Source organism: Bacillus rossius, chromosome 2, assembly GCF_032445375.1.
Source record: "Bacillus rossius redtenbacheri isolate Brsri chromosome 2, Brsri_v3, whole genome shotgun sequence".
NCBI lineage: Eukaryota > Metazoa > Arthropoda > Insecta > Phasmatodea > Bacillidae > Bacillus > Bacillus rossius.
Genome location: NC_086331.1, coordinates 126261922 through 126284002, shown reverse-complemented (window position 1 = coordinate 126284002; position 22081 = coordinate 126261922). Strand labels below are relative to the sequence as shown.

The following is a 22081-nucleotide window of genomic DNA, read 5'->3' as shown; positions in this document are numbered from 1 at the left end:
TAGTTTCCCGAGTAAGAGAAACATAGGAAGCAATATAAATTTAGTATCCTTTCTTAAATAAAATATAACCTATGTTACAGGAAACAAATACTGGCGAAACATTAAACTCTCGTCAAATTTATCTTTCCTCATTTTAATGATATCGTTTTCTATCTGTTTCTAGACATCCTCATGACTTGCCTTATGTAATCGTATTTTTTTAAATTTAAAATGACTGTCGCTTACTTATATACGTTACCAGGCGCGTAGGAACGAGGGGGGGGGGGAGGGGGGGGGCAACCCAGGCGACTGCCCGGCCATAACATTTCATGGCCGGGCAAAGTGATGGTTTTGCCCGGCCATTGCATCAGATGAACAAGAGGCATTGTCTTCATTGCAATGCTAAGTGGTTTTGTGGGATTTTCTTGTCTGTGCGTTACTTTATTCTTAAAATAAATTATGACTTTTCGATAAGTGTACAGGCACAATAAATACGGAAACTGTTCTTGTTTTCTTCTAAATATTCACGTTTCACAGTGCTGATAGCGGAAATATTATTGTGGGATATAAGACAAGTAAATGTTTCCTCTCGTTGCAGTAGCTTACGCTCCATTTTTGTCCACTCTTGTCTACTTGACCTTCAGATCCTTGCATTCACCCCGCCTCGTTTCTACCTAACGGTAACGACCTGACGTGCAGAGCGCTTTCCACATCAGTCATCATTCAACAGCTGTACGAAACTTTGTGAGCCGTACTACAGAACTGTTTAAAATAAACTTATTTATCTGTAGTATCGTAAGTAGTGCGGAATGTCAGTGATGGAAAACATTTAGGGTTTAAGGAGAAAATTTATAACAGTATTTTAATTTTTGCGGCGTACAATGACTCAGAAAAGCATTAACTTTTTCTTCAACAACCGTTCTGCACAGTCCTGCAGTTCATCACAACCACCGCCTAAAAAGTAGTGCACATTAGGCTGTAATGCCTATGAAAACAAAGATCCTAAAGAAGAGTTCGATTCCTTTAACTCAGGTATTACTTTTGAGCAGTTTAGACTGAGACGAATTTTTGCATGATCCCGAAAACCGTATGTAATATACCTATTTAACATTAAAGTTAGTATGTCGGTACATTATTTTTTTCCGCTCGTCGCTCGTGATTATTCCATCGAGTAATAAAAAAATTTCTTTGAATCTATAAATCATTGAACAAGAATTTATCAAGCAGATTTGCAGTTATTTTTAAGCATCTTCACTCGTCTATTCTGTGGGGTTCGCATTTTAAACTTATTCTTAAGGGGAGTCTGACAGTGAAAAAAAAATGAAAATATTGACTTTTTTAATTTTTAATACCAAAATAAAATTTCGACTTTCCTGAATAAAATGATATGAGTGTTATTGCGAAAAGCTTTTTTTCCATCTTTAATTTTGTATTTTTTTAAAGTTGAACTGCATTTTTCGAAAAATTATTTTTTGTGACTTTTTTAATTTTAAATGCTAAAACAAAATATTTTGACCTTTCTGAATACAATGTAAATACTTTCTAGTACTCATTTCAATAAAAAAAATATATATATAACGAATAGTAAATTTCCAAAACTTTGGAGCCTTAATTCAGATTTGGTTGATGTAGGCCTATAGACCTTTCCTGTATTGATCTTGATTTATGAAGTCTGACAGTAAAAATAAAAAATAAAAAGATTTTGTTCATTTTTAATGTCAAAATAAACTTAAGACTTTCCTGAATAAAATTATATGATATTGCAAAAAGTTTTTTCTAACTATAATTTTTTTTAAGTTGAACTGCATTTTTTGACAATTTTTTTTTTAACTTTCAAATTTTAAATGCTAAAAAAATGTTATTTTCACCTTTCTGAATACAATCTAAATACTTTCTAGTACTCCCTTCAATAAAAATATATAATGAATACTGAATAGTATATTTTCAAAAATTTGGAGCCTTACTTGAGATTTTATTGATGTATAGACCTTTCCAACTTTGAGCTTGATTTATGGAAAAATACATTTTCTATCATATTTAACCCATTATCTCAAAACGTATTACACTACAAAGTTAAAACTTTTAGCATAGCTGGAGATAGTAATTGTGAAATAACTGTACTATAATTATGAAGTTTTTTAGAAATAATTAATTTGTAAATATAATTATATTGAAATTTTTGGGAAAATACTATTATTTCTTAAAATTTTAGTAACTTTTCCAAAAGCACATACAACAATCCATTCTAGTATTGCAGTTGTTTGTTAGCACATATTAATAAAATGTAACTATAGCTATAAATAGTCAGCAAAATATATTATCTCGCACTACAAATATTAATCTTCAACCACCGTCATGTAATTATGATGCAATTAGTCAAACATATTTTTAATTATAAATACATATTTGCCTTTGCTACAGCTCTATAGATAACTTGATGATATCTGGGGCCTAAATATGAAGGTGCTTTTAATTTATGTACTCTGTTCAGTGGGAAAATTCAACAAATTGCCTTTAAAATTAATTCTACGATGCGAAAACTGAAAAGTGAACACGGTTTTGTGATGCCGAGCCTTAAGTAAATTTGTAGTACATTCTATTTTTATGTACGAAAGATGCTTAAATAGCACCATTTTGCTCCTTAGAATACAATTTTTTTTTCTACCGGCGGAGAGCCCCCGGACACCCCCTTTGTTAAATCCACCACTTATAATGATACTCTCCTTTGTTTCCCCCCCCCCCCCCAATTAAATATTTGCTTCCTACGCGCCTGTACGTTACGTAATAAACCACCCGCTAAATCGTCATCAGGAACGTCAAACCTGTAAGTGTAAACACATAGAACAATCTTGAATCATAAATTTATAAATTGGCATATATTATTTTAAATCTTCAATTTGTCATATTATTACTCTCACCTGTTTTTCTAACATTTTTATTTTGGTGTAGTGTTACATCTTTCTTAAGTGTTGAAATATTATTTGCCGAATAACTATGAAATAGATTTTATTTCCTTTTCTTGGTTTCAGAGTTTAGTTCTTCTCGCTTTGGGTGGTGTTGGATGGTGTTTTGTGGGATGCAAGCCGTTCTGGTCGCGGTCCCCTGGCGGACATAACCTCAAATACTGTCACGTGCTTGGCGGCGAAGGCGAACTGAACACCTGCCTGCTTCGCGACCTGCGCCACGGAATTTCCCATCTTGCAAGTTCGCGTAACAGGTTTGGCCAGTACAGACCGGTCGCCTGGAGTTATTAATTGTGTTTTGCTGCAGCGAGAATCCACAATTACCTGGCGGCCATCTTTGTTTCAGCCGTCTTGCCTGCGGGGCAAACAAGTTACTTCAAAAGTGTTGCAAAAAGTCTACTTGCTAATTGCTATAATTTTCATATATGTAATTATAAAGTTTTTCTATACATCTTGTCTTGCATCCAATAAATAGTGTACACATAATAGGGAAAAGGAGTGAAGCTCTAAAAACATTTTTCTGTGCGTGATTATGTGGCGGTATCTTTGCTTGGGAGTAGTATACATTGGCCGGTACGAGCTCAGACTTCAGGCCACAAAATCTCAAAACATTTGAAAAAACAATTTCCCTATTTGGAATGAAAAATTCCCGTTATTAGGAAAATTTCCTGTTTATTTCTCAAAATTTCATAAAATCGAAATTCGCAATGCCTCAAATTACTTTTCCTTAGAAAGAACAAAAAGTCCGCAAATCGGCTTAAAGTCCGCATATACAAGTCGCCATAAGCCGCCGAGGTCACGACCTTGACCTTGACTATAAAATTAAAATTCTTAAATTCAAACCAAAAAATTCCGAAAAAAATTGCTTACTTCAAATGTTTAGTTACTTAATCGATTTCGGTCCTCGGTTCGATTCCCGGCGAGAGTAAACATGTAATTTATGTATAAAAAATTAAAAACAATCTTAATTACAATTAAAAAAATTAATACAAAATTGCTTTCGTCACACCCACCATCTTTGATTCTAGAAACGTTGCCTACTAATAACACAAGCGAGAGTGTGCGAAATAACCTAGTGGAAGAGGTTTGACTACATAAATATATTGTAAATAAATTGTTAATATTATTTGGGGTCAAATATTAACTTCTAAAAAAAACAACTTAAGAATTGGAAGTTTATATCCCACAAATCTTTACAATGATTAAAAAAAAACTTTTTTTCTAAGAGGAAACAATGTTACTTTTGTTGTCATAATGTTTTTACCACATATTTTTAAAATATACATTGTTCACACTGGGTATTACCGTCTGTCATCTATCGGACTGACATGAAAACGCCAATTTTTCACACAAAATTATTGGAACTGTCCGGCATTAGTCTGTATTGTATTTGGTCATGGGGAGAAACTTTAAATTGCCAACACCGAGACCTAGTTTTTATTAAAAGTAGTTTTGGCCCCACCCGCTAGATAGTAGCGTTCATAAAATGTTACTAACATACCTACATTGATTGTGAGAAGAAATGCCAAAAAACCAGTGAAAATTAACTCAATTAATTTTAGTTGCCACATATGTTGCGTTGTGGCATACCAGAAATTTGGCATCTCCTACTCATTTATACAGAACATGTTTTTTTTTATTTATTAGAAAACAGCATTAAGTGCTTTTCGCACAGTTTAAAACCTTTACTAAGTAGCTAGTTGTCTAGTAGATAAATTAATATTATAGACCTAAAATTTGATTCAAGATTTTTTTTTTGCTAGTAGTATTGGGCCCACCCAACAGATAGCGTCTCACGATCGTGCAAAACATGGTTTCAGTTTCCACTGACTTGATGTAAGCTTTTGGACATACGCCATTGCTAAGCACATGTATGTCTGTAGAAGAAAACTACAAAAAACCCAAAAGACAAAAACACAAATTAATGCTACTCAGTCGCACCTGTGTTTTCGTACCATGTGCGTCTCTGCCTGAGGACGGGAGCAGATAGCAGTTCCCTAAACGTCGTTTGTTTCTGTTTTGGAAAACCATTGTGTTTGTTTCGTCTTTTCGTGTTTTCGTCTCGTTTCAACTGTTGTGCTGAATATTTTTGGGTTCAATATTTTTGTGCTGTCATCATTTGTGTTTTTTTTTTTTTTTTTGCGTTCTCTTAGTCAATTTTTCTTTGTTTTTCTTTGTTTGTTGACCATATTCCTGTTATGGAATATTATGTGGTGTTTATATCCTGTTGACAACAGCAATTTTTTGCTTAATTTGTGTTTTTGTCTTTTGGTTTTTTTTTTGTAGTTTTCTTCTACAGACATACATGTGCTTAGCAATGGCGAATGTCCAAAAGCTTACATCAAGTCATGCACTCCCATTGCACAAATATTTCAAAGATAATTTCAGTTTCCGCTGTAAGAGCAGCACTCGTATGTCTCCATCATCGTTATGTATTCGATGCAAGGTGTGAAGCATTATGCGCGCCGACTGGACTGCTTGGACCGGTTCTGTGCAGACACGTGACCTGGCTGGGCCGAGGAGGGCGCGTGCGCGCCAGAGCGTGACCCCCCCTGCCCCACCCCCCTTGTGCTCTCCGTGCACGCAGCGGCCATCTTGCTGTCCCCGCGCCGTCTCAAGACGGGGAAGCCTACGATTCACGCCGAGTATTCGACATGCCCAAACATTACCGAATACCTGCCTTCGGGTGACTTCGGAATTCTTTTGTTCAGCTATGTAGCTAACCTATCCTAACCAATTATCCTAATTTTAAAGAATATTAAATGGACCTAACCTATCATAACCCACTGTCCACACAACCTAACCCAACTGACCATTTTCATTCTCTATATCACAGATTTGTAATACATAAACCTAACCTAATCATGTGTTAAAATGGTGAACTACTAGATCACAATATCAGAAAAACCTTGTCAAAAAGTAGTTGCTTTTATTATTATTTTTTTCCCTTTTATAAAAATTACTCACCTTAATAAATACAAATTTATTATTTCAGAAGAACAAACATAAATGGTGTTTTATTTCTTTTTACATTCATACATAACTTTCCAGTATATGTAACACTCACATTGACTAGATTTTCTCATTGGTAGCATTGGAGAAGTTAGCATTGACATTTCCGGCATTTAAATTTCACCTTAAAAAAGAATTCCGAAGACACCCGAAGGCAAGTATTCGGTAATGTTCGGGCATGTCAAATACTCGCCGTGTATCGTAGGCTTCCCGTTTCTGACGTGACCGCGTCCAGACCTCGAACACATCGCCTCTCGCCCCTGCAGCTTCACGGTCACAATAAATGAACGTCATTTTGCGAGGTATCACACCTTAAAAAAAAAGGGGTTGTCTGTAAAGTCGGTTTACGGACGATAATTTTACGTGATAACGTCATAAGAAAACATTGATGAAAAATTGCATACTTTGAAAAATATATTTTCAAATATCTATTATATTTACAGTTTTTTCAAATTTAATTTAAATAATTAGTTTAAATATAATCACGAACAATTAGTGAAAAAGACCGCCTTAACCTGTTTGATATTATAGAAGATTTTCTCGCACGGTGGTTGGCCGGTTCTTGCACAATCGGCTCAGGCGGAACGTGACAACGAGTCATGCTTTATCGTGCGTGCAGCCGGAGTTCATCGATTTATAAGACGTTATCATGTCAAAAAAAATTGTTATAGTTCTTTTAATGTTGCCAACCTAACCTAACTAACATTTCGATGTGTAACATCTTAGCTCTCGGTATACAGCTTTTGGTAGAAGAAATTTCGTTAATGGGAACGGAAATGTGTAACCACGGTGCTTCCATCTGTGACGGATGGCGCGAAACAAAGTTCACAAAGCCAAAGGGAAACTTTAGAATATTGACTGTTTAGTGAATTTTAAAAACATGGCCAGTATTTTAATCAAACTCCGTGTGGAAAATCAGGTCCAAAGCCGGGGTTAAGTTTTTTTTTCAAGACTTTTTTATTTTAAGTTTATTTATAGTTTAAAATTTTGCTCTGCAAATCGAATGATTCGATAGTCCCGAAGCTGCTCAGGCATAAAATTCTAGCGGCGGGTGCGGAAACTACGTGTGAGTTTTCAGTTTCACTATGTAACAGGAGTGTACGCAGAATTTATTTGGTAAGATTGTTCGTGGGGGGGGGGGGGGGGGAGTATGTTGAAACACTTTTCCCACTTTTGTTATTTTCAAATTATTTCCTTTATTAGGTGGTAACGATAGATTTTGAGGATGTAGAAAATGGTAGAAAAGGGGGGGGGGGGGGGTAATTCCTCATACTTCCCACTGCGTACGCGCCCTTTCTTTGTAGAAAAATTTCTACTCCCAGTGGTCACTTTCATATCCTGCTTTTAGATTGGTTTGTTTTGAATTGGTGAGTAAGTAAGTGTGAAAGGAAACATTAATATACCCACTAATATAAAAATTTACATTAAAAATGTTTGTGGAGGGGGGGGGGGTGACTATTGCCCCTACTCTTCCTTTGGAACCACGCGCAATCGGCCATTGTGGACTTTGACACAATCGTTTGTTTATCAGTGAGATTTCAACAATTTGTTAAAATCATCAGGGGTCAACTAGTAAATAGACGAAAATTCAAATTTTCACTAGTAATTAAATACAAAGGAAAAAAAAAAAGGAAAACAACAACGTACCAGCTGCATCATCCACAACACGTTTCTTATTGGCAAATAAGCCGTTCAATGATAAACACACACGTTTTGCACTGCGCAGTTCGGGCACTATATTTAGTCTCCTATGCGCCTAAACTCGCGCCTGTTGGTGAACCCGGTGGTTACGTTGGACTTTAGTGGCATAGACTCATGATGATACAGAGTGGGGCAAAAGTTGTGTATCGGTTTTGAAGGGCTATTAAAAAAAGAGGAGCAACTTAGAGAAGGAATTTTTTTTTTGGAATGAGTATACATCTCCATTTATTTTTATCAAGTTCGGAAGATCACATGAGAAAGAAGGTGGCCATCAGCAGCGATGGATTGATGAAGGCGATTTCGGAACTCTTCGACGGCTTTTCGGCACACTGGGCGAGGAAACCTCTGGTTCCAACAGGGCGGTGCTTTAGCCCACACGGCTCGAACCTTGGACAGGTGTTCCCTGCGCCTCGTCTCTCTGAGGTGACGTGTGCTCACCTGATTGGAGCGTTCGTGACTCCCCCTGTGGGGTTACCTCGAGGAACAGGTTTCCAAACTCGTCCTCGCACCTTGGAACAACTGAAGAGAGAATCCGGGAGGAAAACCCTGCTATACCGCTCGAAATGTGCCGAAAAGCGGCCGAAAAGTTCCAAAATCGCCTTCATCAGTGCGTCACTGCTGATGGCCACCATCTTGCTGATATGATCTTCTGAACTTGATAAAAAAAAAATTGGAGATGAACACTGATTCCAATTCATTTAACCTCATTTCTCTAAGTTTCTCCGTTTTATTTTTTAAATAACAATTCAAAACCGATACACACTTTTTACCCCATTATGTGTAAGTCGAGTCTTGTCTTCTCCGCACGAGGCAAACATTGCCGTTGTTGACATCAGCCGTTGTCAGGGTTTTATAAAATTGTTACTCAAGGGACGCATGCTTCTGTTACACTTGGTAAATAAGTAGTTGCACATTTGACACAATTCATTTCTTAATGTGCTAGTTACGAAATATCAGAAATCTTGTCAGCATTTGAAATCAAACATACAAAGTTTTATAATATTTTATAAACTCAACAGCGTACCAACTGCGTACTCAATGACACATTGTTTTACAGTTTTTGACGTGACAACGTCTAATAAATCGATGAACGCCAGCTGCACGCACGAAAAAGTGTCCCGTAACGCTCATTGTTCCTTTACGCTGTGTTCCGTTTCGCTGTCGGCGAGTGCAGTAATAATAGATTAGGTTACAACTGACTAAAAATTTATGGTGATTCATAAAATTGATGAAAGATATTTGATTACAGTTTATTTATATGAAAACTTGTTCGTAATTATATTTGAACTTCATAGCTAAACGCCAGTTTTTAAAATTAATTACAAGTCATCTACACGTGAACTGTTTCGTCGACTGTTTATAAAGTGAAGTGAAAAGTTATATGTGGTTTTCATTGCTTATTACAACAACAATTTCGGCAATAAAGGTTAATTATTCTCGCATTTTACAAAATCTGATTGCAAGTATAATTTCAAGTTTTTATTATTTTTTTATTATTAAAATACAAATTATTCAATTTTATTCATAAAAGTATGAAATAATTTCATCAATGTTTCTGTTATGTCGTTTTCACGTTAAACTATCGTCCGTAAACCGACTTTACAGACAACCAATTGTTATGTGTTTGTATTCACCATTTGGAAACTGACAAGTTGCAGCCAATATAATGATGTGTGATATACCTGTTGGCAGGTATAAAAAGCACACCAGAACCATGCTTGACAGTTATGTTGACCATGAGCCGATCTACGTCGGGACCACGCACTTGCTAGCGCGCAGGTAGCGGGTGCGCCATTACTCGTCGCTAGAGCGTCGTGAAGCAGGCCTGCCAACATGGCAGTTGGTGGCGAGCCTGCACTTTGCCGGGCCCCGGGCTTTTTATTCAAGCGGGACCCTAATGATTTTGAGAGCGGCCTTCCCGGAAAACGGAGGGAGGGGTGGTCTGGGGGATACAGAGATATGGAAAAAAAACCAGTGATAGAGGGGGGTGTGGGTTCAGGAGTCTTCCCTATGGGAATTTGAAAAATAAAAATACGAGCTTCAAAAAAACTTAAAATTTGACGTGGATTATCTAATTTAGCTTAAAAAAATTTTCGATATCCTTTTCCTGTTAAATTACACTCGGGTTGATTTTACAAATTCTAACTATCAAATTCCGGTGAAATTACGTCATTTCATAAGAATGTGCCAGTTTAAGTGGTATATTATAAAAGTTAAATTTAGACTATTTAAAAAAAATCATACATCAATTTGAAGGGAAATTGACCATGTTTTTATTAGAAATGTTCAATATGTGCACCTTAATTTATACGGCACACGTTCCCAGAATCGAACGTTATGTGTATTTATTTACCTTCCCGCTTAGATGAAAAGTTGACTCGTCGCTCAATACCACACGATCAACAAATTCATATTCCCTCTCAAACACTTGAAGTGCAGTTGTTCAAATTGCACCATAGTCATCTGGCTTTAAGGCAAGTAGCAACTGTAACCGGTGTGGACGCATGTGTAAACGTGTTCCTAAAACCATCCACACGGTGGTGTTTGGCAACTGAACTTCAAGACCTGCTTTCCGAACAGGTTTCTCAGGACCACTCAGGAAAGATGCTCTGTCACGGTCAACATCTTGTACAGACACTTTTAGTCTCCCATGCTTTTCCCTGTACATACACATCCGGTCGTTCCGAATTTTCCATCGGCGAATGTTTTTGCCACAGGGGGGGACCACAGTTAAACTTTAAACGAATCCCACGTTGAACTGAATTTTCGGATTCACACTTAGAAAATTGCACTTTAAATAAATAATTTGCAAATAACGATTAAATTCTTACTTTTACCATTGGTGTCTTTTTTTTTACACGAAAAAATAACATAAAGATAAAAAAGCCTGCGTTTTGGGGCGGTATTCCAAGACGTTCGGGCAAGGAAGCGAATAAGCACCGTCTTGTTGAGACACAACCGTAACCTAACTCGCGGGCCGTATTCCAGAACATGTCCAAACCCAATCCCAGTTAGGAAACAAATCGGCAAACGGTTTTAATAAACGGTGCCCTGCGCGAGGCTACAAAATGGTTTCAACGCATTCTAGCGGACGTTTGGCAACCGTCGATACAATTTTTACGGCAAAAATACTAGAGGTAGCAGCGCCGTCGCACGAATTAAATGGTGCTATTCTAATATTCTCAAGTACTTTTTAAGTTGCGGTTATTTTTTTGCCATAACCATTCAGATGTAAAAAAAAATGTATTCCACTGTAGTTTCGCTACATGAAGTTTCATTTGACACACCAATACGTTTGATACGTTACCCGATGTTCACAAAAGTGACTATATACGAGTTAAAGGCGCCAGACACGGATCCACCATCTTGACGAAATCAATGAAAAAGTGAGCTCTGAGCATGCGTGGAATTTGGGCAACAGATCGGTCACGGATAGGATTCAGAAACTGGTTTCCTAAAAATAAGGGGGTGGCTGTGTCCTATCGTGCACTAGGAATACGGTTAGGGTACAGATGTAGCACGTTTCTTAGAATACCGGCCTTAGACTAGTGACTATGTACCTATACCGGTACACCGGAAATGCACGGCTCCCCGTAGCTCAAATCGTGGCCTCCAAAATGCGACACTTGCTTGCCGATAAACAAGTGCGGTATGGCGAATGCGGAAAGTGAATTTCCGAAGGTTGTAACCTCGCCTGATATGAACAATGTTTCAATGCAGGAAGTATCCGGCAAAATATGCACTGCGTCAGACTACAGATGCACATTTAACAATTATTTTAATGAAAGCGCACATCTGTTGGGTTGCTATTTGTCAACAAACACATCATATTTAGTTGTTTACATTAGCTGTTCGTTGACAATTCTGTTGGCAAGTCCCAAGGCTAGGCCTCCATTTGCGATTTCTTATTGCAGTTACCAAAAAATCTACAAGATGCACATACTGCGATAGATTAATCGTTGAATCACTATCGTAATCCAATGGATATCATGAAACCATATATATGGGTGCTGTAAAATATTAACATTAATAATAATTTTTTTACTTTCCACAAACAAATCGATATTTATAATTAAAGAATGAAACTTGTTACAAAATAACCTATGAACTTTTATATATAGCTATATATTTGTGTATGTGGATGATTAAACAGTTTGTAATTGAATTCGCATGGAACGATTGTGGTTTGATACAATATGAACGTTTATTTATAACACATTTGTGTATAATATTATAATTCTGAAATTAAAGTAAGCTGGAACTTTTTACGAAACGTTTCCCATGGCTTAGAATAAAGTAATTAAGCACGCCGGACAAAGATTCCCGTGAATTCTTTGATCGCTTCTGTGGCGCGTCAGAGCTGGGCCTCTTAGGGACAAAACAGGGGCCGGAATGAAGTGGCCAAACACTGGAGGGAAGTTTCCGAAGTCCTCAAAAGGGAGTTCGGAACATGGTCCGGGCAAGAGTGACAGAAGTACAGTAAGTTGACAGGAAAAAAATAAATAGTAAATTGAAATTGTGTTTAGTTCTGTGAATCACTTTGAATACACACACACATATATTTATATAAATATATATTAGAATACACTTTGAAAGTAAAATAAGCACTCAAATAAGAAGCGACTTCAATGCCCGTGTTTTTTTAATGTATTGTTTCTTTATTTATTTTGTTACTGTGGTACTGGGTGGGTACCTAATAAATGAAGGAAAAAAAAACTAAAATCATATGGTGGCACTGCGAGATAATCTTGAAAAGCATTTCTGACATTTGTTTGCATTACAGAGTTAAAAGTTTATGCATCTGCCATGGTGCAGCACAAGCAGGTGAAATGACATAACTACATGAAGCACTTCTGTAATTGTCGGTGGACAATGTTGGTAGCACTGCTCGCCGCTGTTGGTGCACGGGCAGCCTTCTTTTCACAGACGAGAGAGCCAAAACCCGAAGTTCCCCGAAGTTCATGTTTTTTTCCGTATCTTTAATGTAGCTATCCTAACCAAATCAACCGTCCACAATGTTTAAAGTATTTATAATGTAGCTAACCTAACCTAATTGACCATTAGTATCCTTTTATCAACACCGCCATATTTATTTACAATGAACCAAAAAAAAAACGAAGATGCACGAGCGGGCGTTTGGCTCTCTCGTCTGTGAAAGGAAGGTTGCCCGTTGGTGCACATCCTCCAGTTCTGTAGCTGCAGTCACGTGTCTTCAAACGACACGGCTGGCGCCGCAGTCAGAAGGCACCCCGCGTCAAAGAGGCCTCATTCTTGAACTTCTTGCGCGTGACTCGGATCCACTTCTGGTTCACGTTTCAGTGTTTTTTTTTTTACTTTCACGAACTTCCATCAAGGCGTCTGTAAGGAACAGCGAACGATAGCAAACGTAGCACGATCATCAAAAAAATTGTTTTTGATCGAAGCCCGTCACGAAATGTTCTGTGGCTAGATAAAGTAAAACAGGGGGGGGGGGGGGGGTGTTTGTCTGTAAAGCCGGTTTACGGACGATAATTTCACGTGATAACGTCATAAGAAAACATTGATGAAAAATTGCATAATTTTTTTAATTTTCAAATATTATTTACAATTTTTTTGCAAATATAATTTAAATAATTTGTTTAAATATATTCACGAACTATAGAAATAAACTGAAATCAAATCAATGTCAATAAATGGTTAATTTTAAATGACGAAATTGGACAAATAAGTCAAATGTTTTAAATTGCTGCTTTTAAAAAGCCCGCCTTAACCTGTTTGATGGTATAGAAGATTTTCTCGCATGGTGGTTGGCCGGTTCTTGCACGCTCGGCTCAGGCGGAACGTGACAATGAGCCATGCTTTTTCGTGAGTGCAGCCGGCGTTCATCGATTTATAAGACGTTATCACGTCAAAAAAGTGAGCTAGTTTTTTAGTACTCGCCAGTTCATCTAACCTATCATAGCGTATCATGAACTACGTATTAACGCATTTTACGTTATTATTTCACTAAAGTATTTATAAAGTATCTGAAAAGCCACATGGCAATGCGTCGCGCTGTACTGGTAGCGGAACGAACAGTAAACAGCTGTGTCTTCTCTCTCTCTCTCTCTCTCTCTCTCTCTCTCTCTCTCTCTCTTCACGCTGCAGCACACGCACCAACTGTAGGCCGCGCCGAAAATTTTAATGGCGCTCGCTACTCCCTATTTCCTGTTACACACTTCCGTCGCATTCACGGAATTTCTCCCATCAAATTCCGTGTACCGAAAGCTAAGATGTTATACACATAAAAAAAAAAAAACTATGAAACACCAAGAATGCGTTAACAGACTCTAAACGATCAAAGTCGAGCTCCTTACTGGAGAACAGGCTACAAACGGTCTTTATTGTAGGGTGTTCAATCTTTAAGTTGATAAACTATTACACTTAGCTGGTCTATATAAAACCAACAATATTTATAGTACTCCATTACTGTACTATATATATATAACTAGAACATATTCCAAACACCACCAAAACCTTTAAGTGCTCTTATCTTCTGAAGTATTCGTTTTAGGGGAAAACTGAGAATATTTTTCCCCTACTTTAAAACCGAAGTAAATTTTTGTTTAACAGGATAACACTATTGGTTGTTAAAATAATATATAATATCACTTTTGCACTGAAGTGAGACATTGGTCCGTTGATATTCTTTTCGCTTTTGGTAGTGTTTAGAGGAGTTCCCTATGTAAAGATTTTTAAATGGCTGTAACGTTTTAAGAAATATTTTTAGGGATAAAACGGTGAAATGTTTGGTCATGGTAAACCACAACTAAAATTCTGTTTAACAATATAGCACTGTTGATTTCTCAAAATAAAGTAAAAATTAATGTCGTGCGCTTCTCACTTCTTTGTGTTACGCATTTCCGTTCACTGACTTCCGTCGCATTCACGAAACTACTACCACCAAATGCTGTATACTGAAATTTTTGACGTGACAACGTCTAATAAAGCGATGAACGCCGGCTGCACGCACGAAAAAGTGTCCCGTTACGCACATTGTTCCGTTACGCTGTGTCCCGTTACGCTCATTGTACGCTTGCGCCGCATCTATCTCTCTTCCACTTGACTGTTTATAAAGTGAAGTGAAAAGTTAATCTGATTTTCATTGCTTATTACAACAACAATTTCGGCAATAAAGGTTAATTATTCTTGCATTTTAAAAATATGATTACTAGTATAATTTCAAGTATTTATTCTTTTATTATTAAAATAAAAATGATTCAATTTTATTCATAACGTATGCAATCATTTCATCAATGTTTTGTTATGACGTTGTCACGTTAAACTATCGTCCGTAAACCGACTTTACAGACAACCAATGTTTTGAAGTTACACATCAAAAATTGCTAAAGGTGGGTAAACATATGTTGCATGTTATCCGTTGCGTGGAATCTTTCGCGTAACCCTATGACACAACACGGTGAAATGTTACTGGAATTCCCGCCCTGCTATTCGTCCGTTACAACGTTTCCGTATCAAAAACAAATGTCCCATAGACACACCAGAAGGTGAGTATATCAGTAGCCATGACCGCATATTAACTTGCAGCGGCCGCCTTCCTTTTTAAACATTTCACGGTCAAAAAAAAAAAAAAGGAAAGACGAGAATGTCACCTCGTTGGTGGATGTCGAAAGTATTTAAAAGTCGGTATCTGTACGGTGGTTCCAGTTTTTTTTTGTTGGTTGTTTTGAAGTTTCAGGCAGTGAGTGGACTGCACAACAACTTCACGAGAACGAATCTGATGGTATTCGATTATTTTCTGTGTTAAATTGGGCAGAAAAATGAAGAAGATTGACACGCCACCCGTCCACACTGGTTCCTTCTTCAAGCCGTAACTTCCTTTGATGTGACGCCTAAATACCGACAAATGACAGTTCGAGCCCCTTGCGTATCTTCGTGACAAGTTTCGACACGCAACGCTGCAACGAGTCCTGTCCAGACATGCAAATTTTGGTTACGCAAGGGGGCCACGGTACGGTCGTTTGCCACATATGGATGCCTACCTTAAGAAGTTTGTGTTCGTTGATGAGGGAACGTGTTCGAGCGGCGACATTTCTTCCGCGACAGCGAATCACTGTTCAGGCGAGCGTGACAGGAAATCCTTTTATTCACTGACCCATAGTCAGAGGCCCGAATAAACCACGTCCGTGAAGCTTCGTATTATTATTATTTCTTTTTCTTTTTTAAGAGTGAAATACAGCTTAGGTTATGTGTGTTACATAAGCCCTGTCTGAATTCGCCTGAAGCATATTCTTATACGCATTTGTCCCCGGAAGCGACATCACGAACGCACTCCCAAACAGAAGTGAAGCATGAAGGAATGAGAGTAAACGAATATGAGTACTTCTGTTGTACTTCCAAATAAAGAAAGGTCGCCATTTTGAAAAAAGAGTTTAAGGTTTGATATGACAGAAAAATTTAAGAACTAAAGAACTATTTATTTTATCTAGCAGAATTATCACATTGAATAAAAAAATAATAGTAGTACGTTCATAAGCAATTCTCCTAAAATACATTCAAATACAATTATATGTCGATTTAAGAAATAAAGGCATAAACTTAAATGGATTAATATTTATTCATATTTTTGTAGTCGAGTGAAAGATATTACTATTATCAACTAAACATTTCTGGAAGGGTTTAATTTATTAATGGAAAAAAAATTGTTAGCAACCTGTTCAACCAACTACTGCTATTCGTAGAAGCAGACGATTTTGCATGTCCAAAATGCTCTAGTACAACACAAGGGAAAGTGAAGTACGTACGGTCGCAAGTACATTACTGAGTGCTTGAATTCGGACATGGCCAAGGTAAAATTCCCGCGAAAATTCTTTCTTTTTTTCTCTGAAGGAAGGGTAGGTTTAACTGTGAAAAGGTGATTGTAACAAAAAAAATATATTGTGAGCGAGTCTTTAGTATTCGCCAGTGAACGAACAAATTCATGTGATCTTATGTTGCAAATCCCTACTAATATAATAAATACGAAAGTGTGTTTGTCGGTTTGTACTTATTTCACGCAGCAACGTATCAACGGATCAACATGAATTTTTTTTGGATATAGATAAGTTTATGGGCCGGAGAGTGAAATAAACTACATATAATTATGAAAATTCCTTCCCTAAGGGAGTCAAAAAGAGGTAAATTTTGTTTTATAATAGAAAATCATAGGAGGTAAATCGTAGACATGCAAGCAGTGAGTTTGTGTCATTTCTCTCTGTCCGCCACACGGTCATATAGAAAGTTTTGGCAACTTCATGTCCTCCTTGGCGAAACTCAACCGCTTAGTGAAGCTCGCGGCTGCTAGCGAACTTAAGGCGCTAACGACAGTTTAGTTTAGAATGTCGTCAATAGATGGCGTTTCCTTGAATTTGTAACGCGCTATCGTTTGGTGCGTCTGTCACGTCTTGCCTAGCTTGTTACCTGCATTCCTACAAAACGGTTTTGCTGATGCGTAGTCTTATGCACAGAGATTTTGCAATCAATGGGCCTTAAAAAATCCCATTTTTCAAGTGTATGTCTAACAGACTTGAAAATCGGTAGTGATGTTCCTGATGTAATGATGTGTTTAGTCCGGGAAACGCCCGGTACTTCAGCTAGTAAACTTGTAATAAGAATCTGGAACACCAGATTCAACCTATAATTCTCTAAAACAATGCTGAGTGTGATCAATATATGAAAAGTATTCACTATAGTAAAAATCTGCACAATTATTTTTAAAACCTTCCTAAAATAGATATTGTTTAACAAGATGGTACTATAGTTTTTGAGTTTATACTTCTTTAGGAGCGTTGAAGGTGAAATTTTAGTATGCACCAGGAATGCATTGAAATGAGCATGCATTACAGAACGTAAATCTGACAGGTTGTAAGTCTAATTAATGCACAAGCATGCAGAAACTGCTTATCGCCACAATCAGAAGTTATCAAGATGGTGTATCCACGGCGGATGTACTAAGTGTATTGGTGTGCCAAAGTAAACTTTATTGTAGTGAAACTATCCTGGAATACATTGGTTAACTTTAATGGTCATAACAAGATATAATAGTAACTTTAATAATATCTACATTTATTAGTTAGGAAAATTGTGTTGGGATACACATGGCGTCAGAGATATTTAATATTTTGTTGGTTCTCTAAAGCATTACAAACGTGGCACTATGTTTGAAGTATTTTTCAAACTAAAAATTTGCAGTCCTATAAATACCGGATTTGGACTTGATTTTTGACAAGAAATTATATTAAAATACTGACATACTTTTTAAAATTCATTAAAAAATTAATACCATGAATATTCCAAACTAAAATATTAACCTACATCATTTTACAACACATAAAACTAAGTATTAGTCTGTGTATTAGTTTTTGCTTAAACGACTGAATAAGTCTGTAAATACTTCCTTTATACAAACCTTAATATTTTTCAGCTGATTTAATTTTTTTTGTATTATATTATAATGTTATTCAAAAGTTAAAAGAAAAATCTTATTTCGACGAAATTTGAACCAAGTACCTCATGTTTACTAACCGCACACGTTACCGCCATGCTACCAAGACTGATAGGAAATAATTTGGAAAATATGTTTTAAGTCAGTTATTTTTAGGCAATTTAAAAGTTGGATCACTTTTTACTATGACTATTTCATTTTACCAAATATATTCCAGGGTAGTTTCACTATCATCAAGTTTCATTTGGCACACCAACACGTTTGGTATGTTACCCTGATATTTACCAAAGTGACGATATACGGGTTTTTATATAGTTACCAACGCGTTCGCCATATTTTGAAGGTTCCTGAGACTTCTGCGCAGACGCAACACCGTTTTCTCGCATTTCTGTTACATTTACACGAAATTACTCCTACCAAATGCCGTATATTAAGAGCTAAGGTGTTTCCACACCAATAAACGGTTGGTAAGGTTGTCTCAATTTCATAAATAATGAGTAAATTCTTCGTTAAAGTAATATCATCCACACAAAAATTAGTTTTATTTATTTTTCTCAGAAGGGCAGGTTTTCGCCTGTGTGTTCGAACGGCCGAGTCGCTTAAGAGGCCCGCCTCGTCAGGGGTGTATGTGTGTTAGTGTGCGACGCTCGCTGGTGCTTCTAGCGCGGTGTCGCCTCTGGACTGGCGCGCAGTCTTCTCTTTGTGCACAGGATAACTGTGAAATTTGAGCAGTGATCGTAACAATATATGGCCGAGAAATGAAGATAAAGGTATAATGCAAGTCCCTTAAGTGCTTTCAAGAATCTGTACTGGTTGTTTCACGCCTAAAGATTACTCTGAAAACATGCGTTTTAGCAGCCACTTTAACTCATCTAACAATACAGTGTAGAAACTTAATCCGAAATCAAAAGTACTTTTTCGGGCCTCAGCGAACTCTTAAATGCTTTTCGTAAGCAGACCCCGCTCGGATGTGTTGAGTAGTTTTGAAATCGCGTTGTTTTCCCTGAAGCTCCGCGCACCGCGTGTGTGCCCGGGTAGGCGGGGCGGCGGAACAGAAGTGTGTGCGGGCCTGATCGGGGCTAAGTGAACCACGAGCCTGCAGAGCGTGACGGGATTGTCCGGTCTCAGGGTCGACGGGACGGGAAGTCGAGGTGTGGACTCGAGTCACACCGCTCCGCACTCGTCAGTCAAGTCGCGAACATGTCGACGGCTTCTCGCCTCTTCAACTCGCTTGTCTTTTGACTACGCATCGGGATACCAGTTCGAAAAGTGGAGAGTGACGAAAAAGAAGGCGGATTTTGAAACTTTATGAAAAAATCAAAACAGGGCACAGAAGTTTCGAGTTGTACATACATAAACGTAGGATAATAATTCCTTAAGCACGTGCTGTTATAAACATTTTTTTTTTGTGTATTTACAGGTCACTACGAGTAAAGGGCAAGATTCGCGAACGATCGATTCCTGGTTACTCGTCTACTTTAAGAGGAAATATTGGACATACACGTTAAACAATTTGATCGAATTAAAATTAAATTGGTGCAGAATATAATAATAAAAGAAAAATGAGTTCGATAAGTTTTAAAAATGTTTTAACCTAACAACTGTGAGACGAAATAAGGAAGAATATTGCGAATAAATTACAATGACGAGGCATATGACAAATTTTTAACAATTGAAATCGAAAGAAACGACGGTTATAAGAAGAAACGGCTTCTTGTGGAGATTTCAAAAAGGTTCCACTCACCGTTGGCGAGCGCAGGAGACGAAGGAAGCTAAGATGGCGAACGGCGCCCGGTTTACAAACGAGTGCAGGCATCACAGATAGTGCGACGTATTCTCGTTTAAAACTTGCGGCCAATCACAATTTTTTTAAAAGCGAAATTTCTTTAGAGCTGTTAGGATAAGTCAAGGCAATGATGAATTCACGAGAGGGTAAAGAAAAATAAAAAAAATTGGTTGTCTGTAAAGTCTGTTTACGGACGATAGTTTAACGTGACGTCATAACAGAACATTGATGAAATGATTGCATACTTTTATGAATAAAATTGAATCATTTTTATTGAATTATCACTATTTGGTATGGATACAAAGAAGGAGTGAAATGAAATCTACAAGTTAATTGATAAATTTACTTTTATTTGCACTCATTAATTCAAATATGTTTATTACTTTAACGAAGATATTATTTTAACTATAACTTTTATACATGTTTGCTATTTAACTTCTTACAATCTGTGTTATTCTGTTAAAGGATAGGACGATGATAGGAAAAGAAGGAAACTAATGGGAGTGTTTCAAGTTTAATGTGCCTCGAAAAAGTCAAATCGATGGTTGTTCCAATCGAGTGGAAGAGAGATAGATGCGGCGCAAGCGTACAATGAGCGTAACGGGACACATCGTAACGGGGTAATGTGCGTAACGGGACACTTTTTCGTGCGTGCAACCGGCTTGCATTGATTTATTAGACGTTGTCACGTCAAAAAAGTGTAACGCTCGGAACGTTACGGAAAGTGTGACGATCAGGAAGAGAGTGACGTGACCGCATTGCTACTCGGCGCCATATTTGTTCCAGGTGTAATTCTGTGGCTGCTTCGAGCAATTAGGTCTGAAGTTAAGGTTATTAATGTCCTTTTCAGCTTCATCCCGCGGAAGGCAATGGCAGACCAGAACAGAATCATCCAGCCTTAGCAAGCATAAGGACGACATTGGCGTCACCACCGTGACTTTGCCCGTACTCACGGCACGCAGTCGTGGGCCTAAACGACTCAACATAACATCAACTAACGAGGGGAGGGCGCGAACCTTGAGTCGCCGACTTTTGACGTCCCTTGGCGAGCGTAAAGTGCTTCCTAGCAGCAGTCTGCTCTGTGGAGGAGACAACCCGACTCCCAGTTGTTCTCGAGGAACAGCCGATCGTCAAACGGGGCAAGACATTAACATACCTGTCACGTTGCACTCAAGAGCCGGTAAAGCAGCGTGGTCCAGAGGGGAGGTCAAAATCGGCGACTCGAAGTTCTCTCCGATTGGCAGTCGGTATGACTGTAGAGACCTGTAAAATTCGCGTATTCATTTCGCGATAGGATAGAGTCCAAAAACTTTTGACATTATTTTGCTTCAGTGATTGGGCCACAGTTTATCTGAAGGACTCTGTGCCAATGAAAAATCTTTAACAGAAGAATTAGCGGATCACGATCATTCCAGTCAACAGGTGTTAGGCTACGAGTCGGTAACCAATCAGCAGATGTAATTTACACGAGTGCATAGAGGATCATGGAGTCTATCCTTTAGAAATCGCGAATTTTACAGGTCTGTAGGTATGAGTCATTTAAGCCCATCACTGGGTGTCGTAGCACAGACGTCATCGTGAAGACAGCCGTGACGTCCTTATGCTTGCCGGGGCTGGATGATTCTTAGAGACCGGAAAAATTCGCGAATTCATTTCGCGGTAGGCTAAAATACATATAGTTATACCTCAGTGCTGCCTCTGCTATTGGCTCACAACTCACCTGGATGACTCTGGGCCAACGAGAAACACCCAACCGTAGCTGTATCGAATCACAGGCTGCTACGTTGGGACGTCTCACAAGACAGCAGCCAATGAGTGGGTGGCATTTGACCGAGTTTACGTAGAACTATGGAGTTCATCCTGCAGGTCATTGAACCCGCGAATTTTTCCTGTCCCTAATGACTAGAGACCTGCAAAATTCGCGGATTCATTTCGTGATATGCTACAATTCAAATAATTATACCTTACCGCTGCTTCTGCAATTGGTTCACTGTTAATCTGGAGGACTGAGGTCCAATTAGAGACCCTCACTCATAGAAGTGTCGAATCACAGGCACTCGGTCGAGACGACTCACAAGTCAGCAGCCAATGAACAGGTGGCATTTGCCCGAGTGTGTAGAGTGTAGTAGAGTCTATCCTGGAGGTCATTGAATCCGCGAATTTTGCAGGTCTCTACTA

At 38.0% G+C, this 22081-nt stretch overlaps 1 protein-coding gene across 2 annotated transcripts in view; it reads right to left on the bottom strand.

Moving 5' to 3' along the window:
* LOC134529791 (scavenger receptor class B member 1-like) overlaps positions 1-22081 on the bottom strand; it is a 259546-nt gene that overhangs the window by 208431 nt on the left and 29034 nt on the right. Inside the window, exon 2 of one of the 2 annotated variants that reach the window (XM_063364239.1) lies at positions 21060-21166. The exons of the other annotated variant lie outside the window; for it this stretch is intronic. Coding sequence (XP_063220309.1) covers positions 21060-21166 — 107 coding nt within the window. The remainder of the gene's footprint in view (positions 1-21059; positions 21167-22081) is intronic. 2 annotated transcript variants of the gene reach the window in all.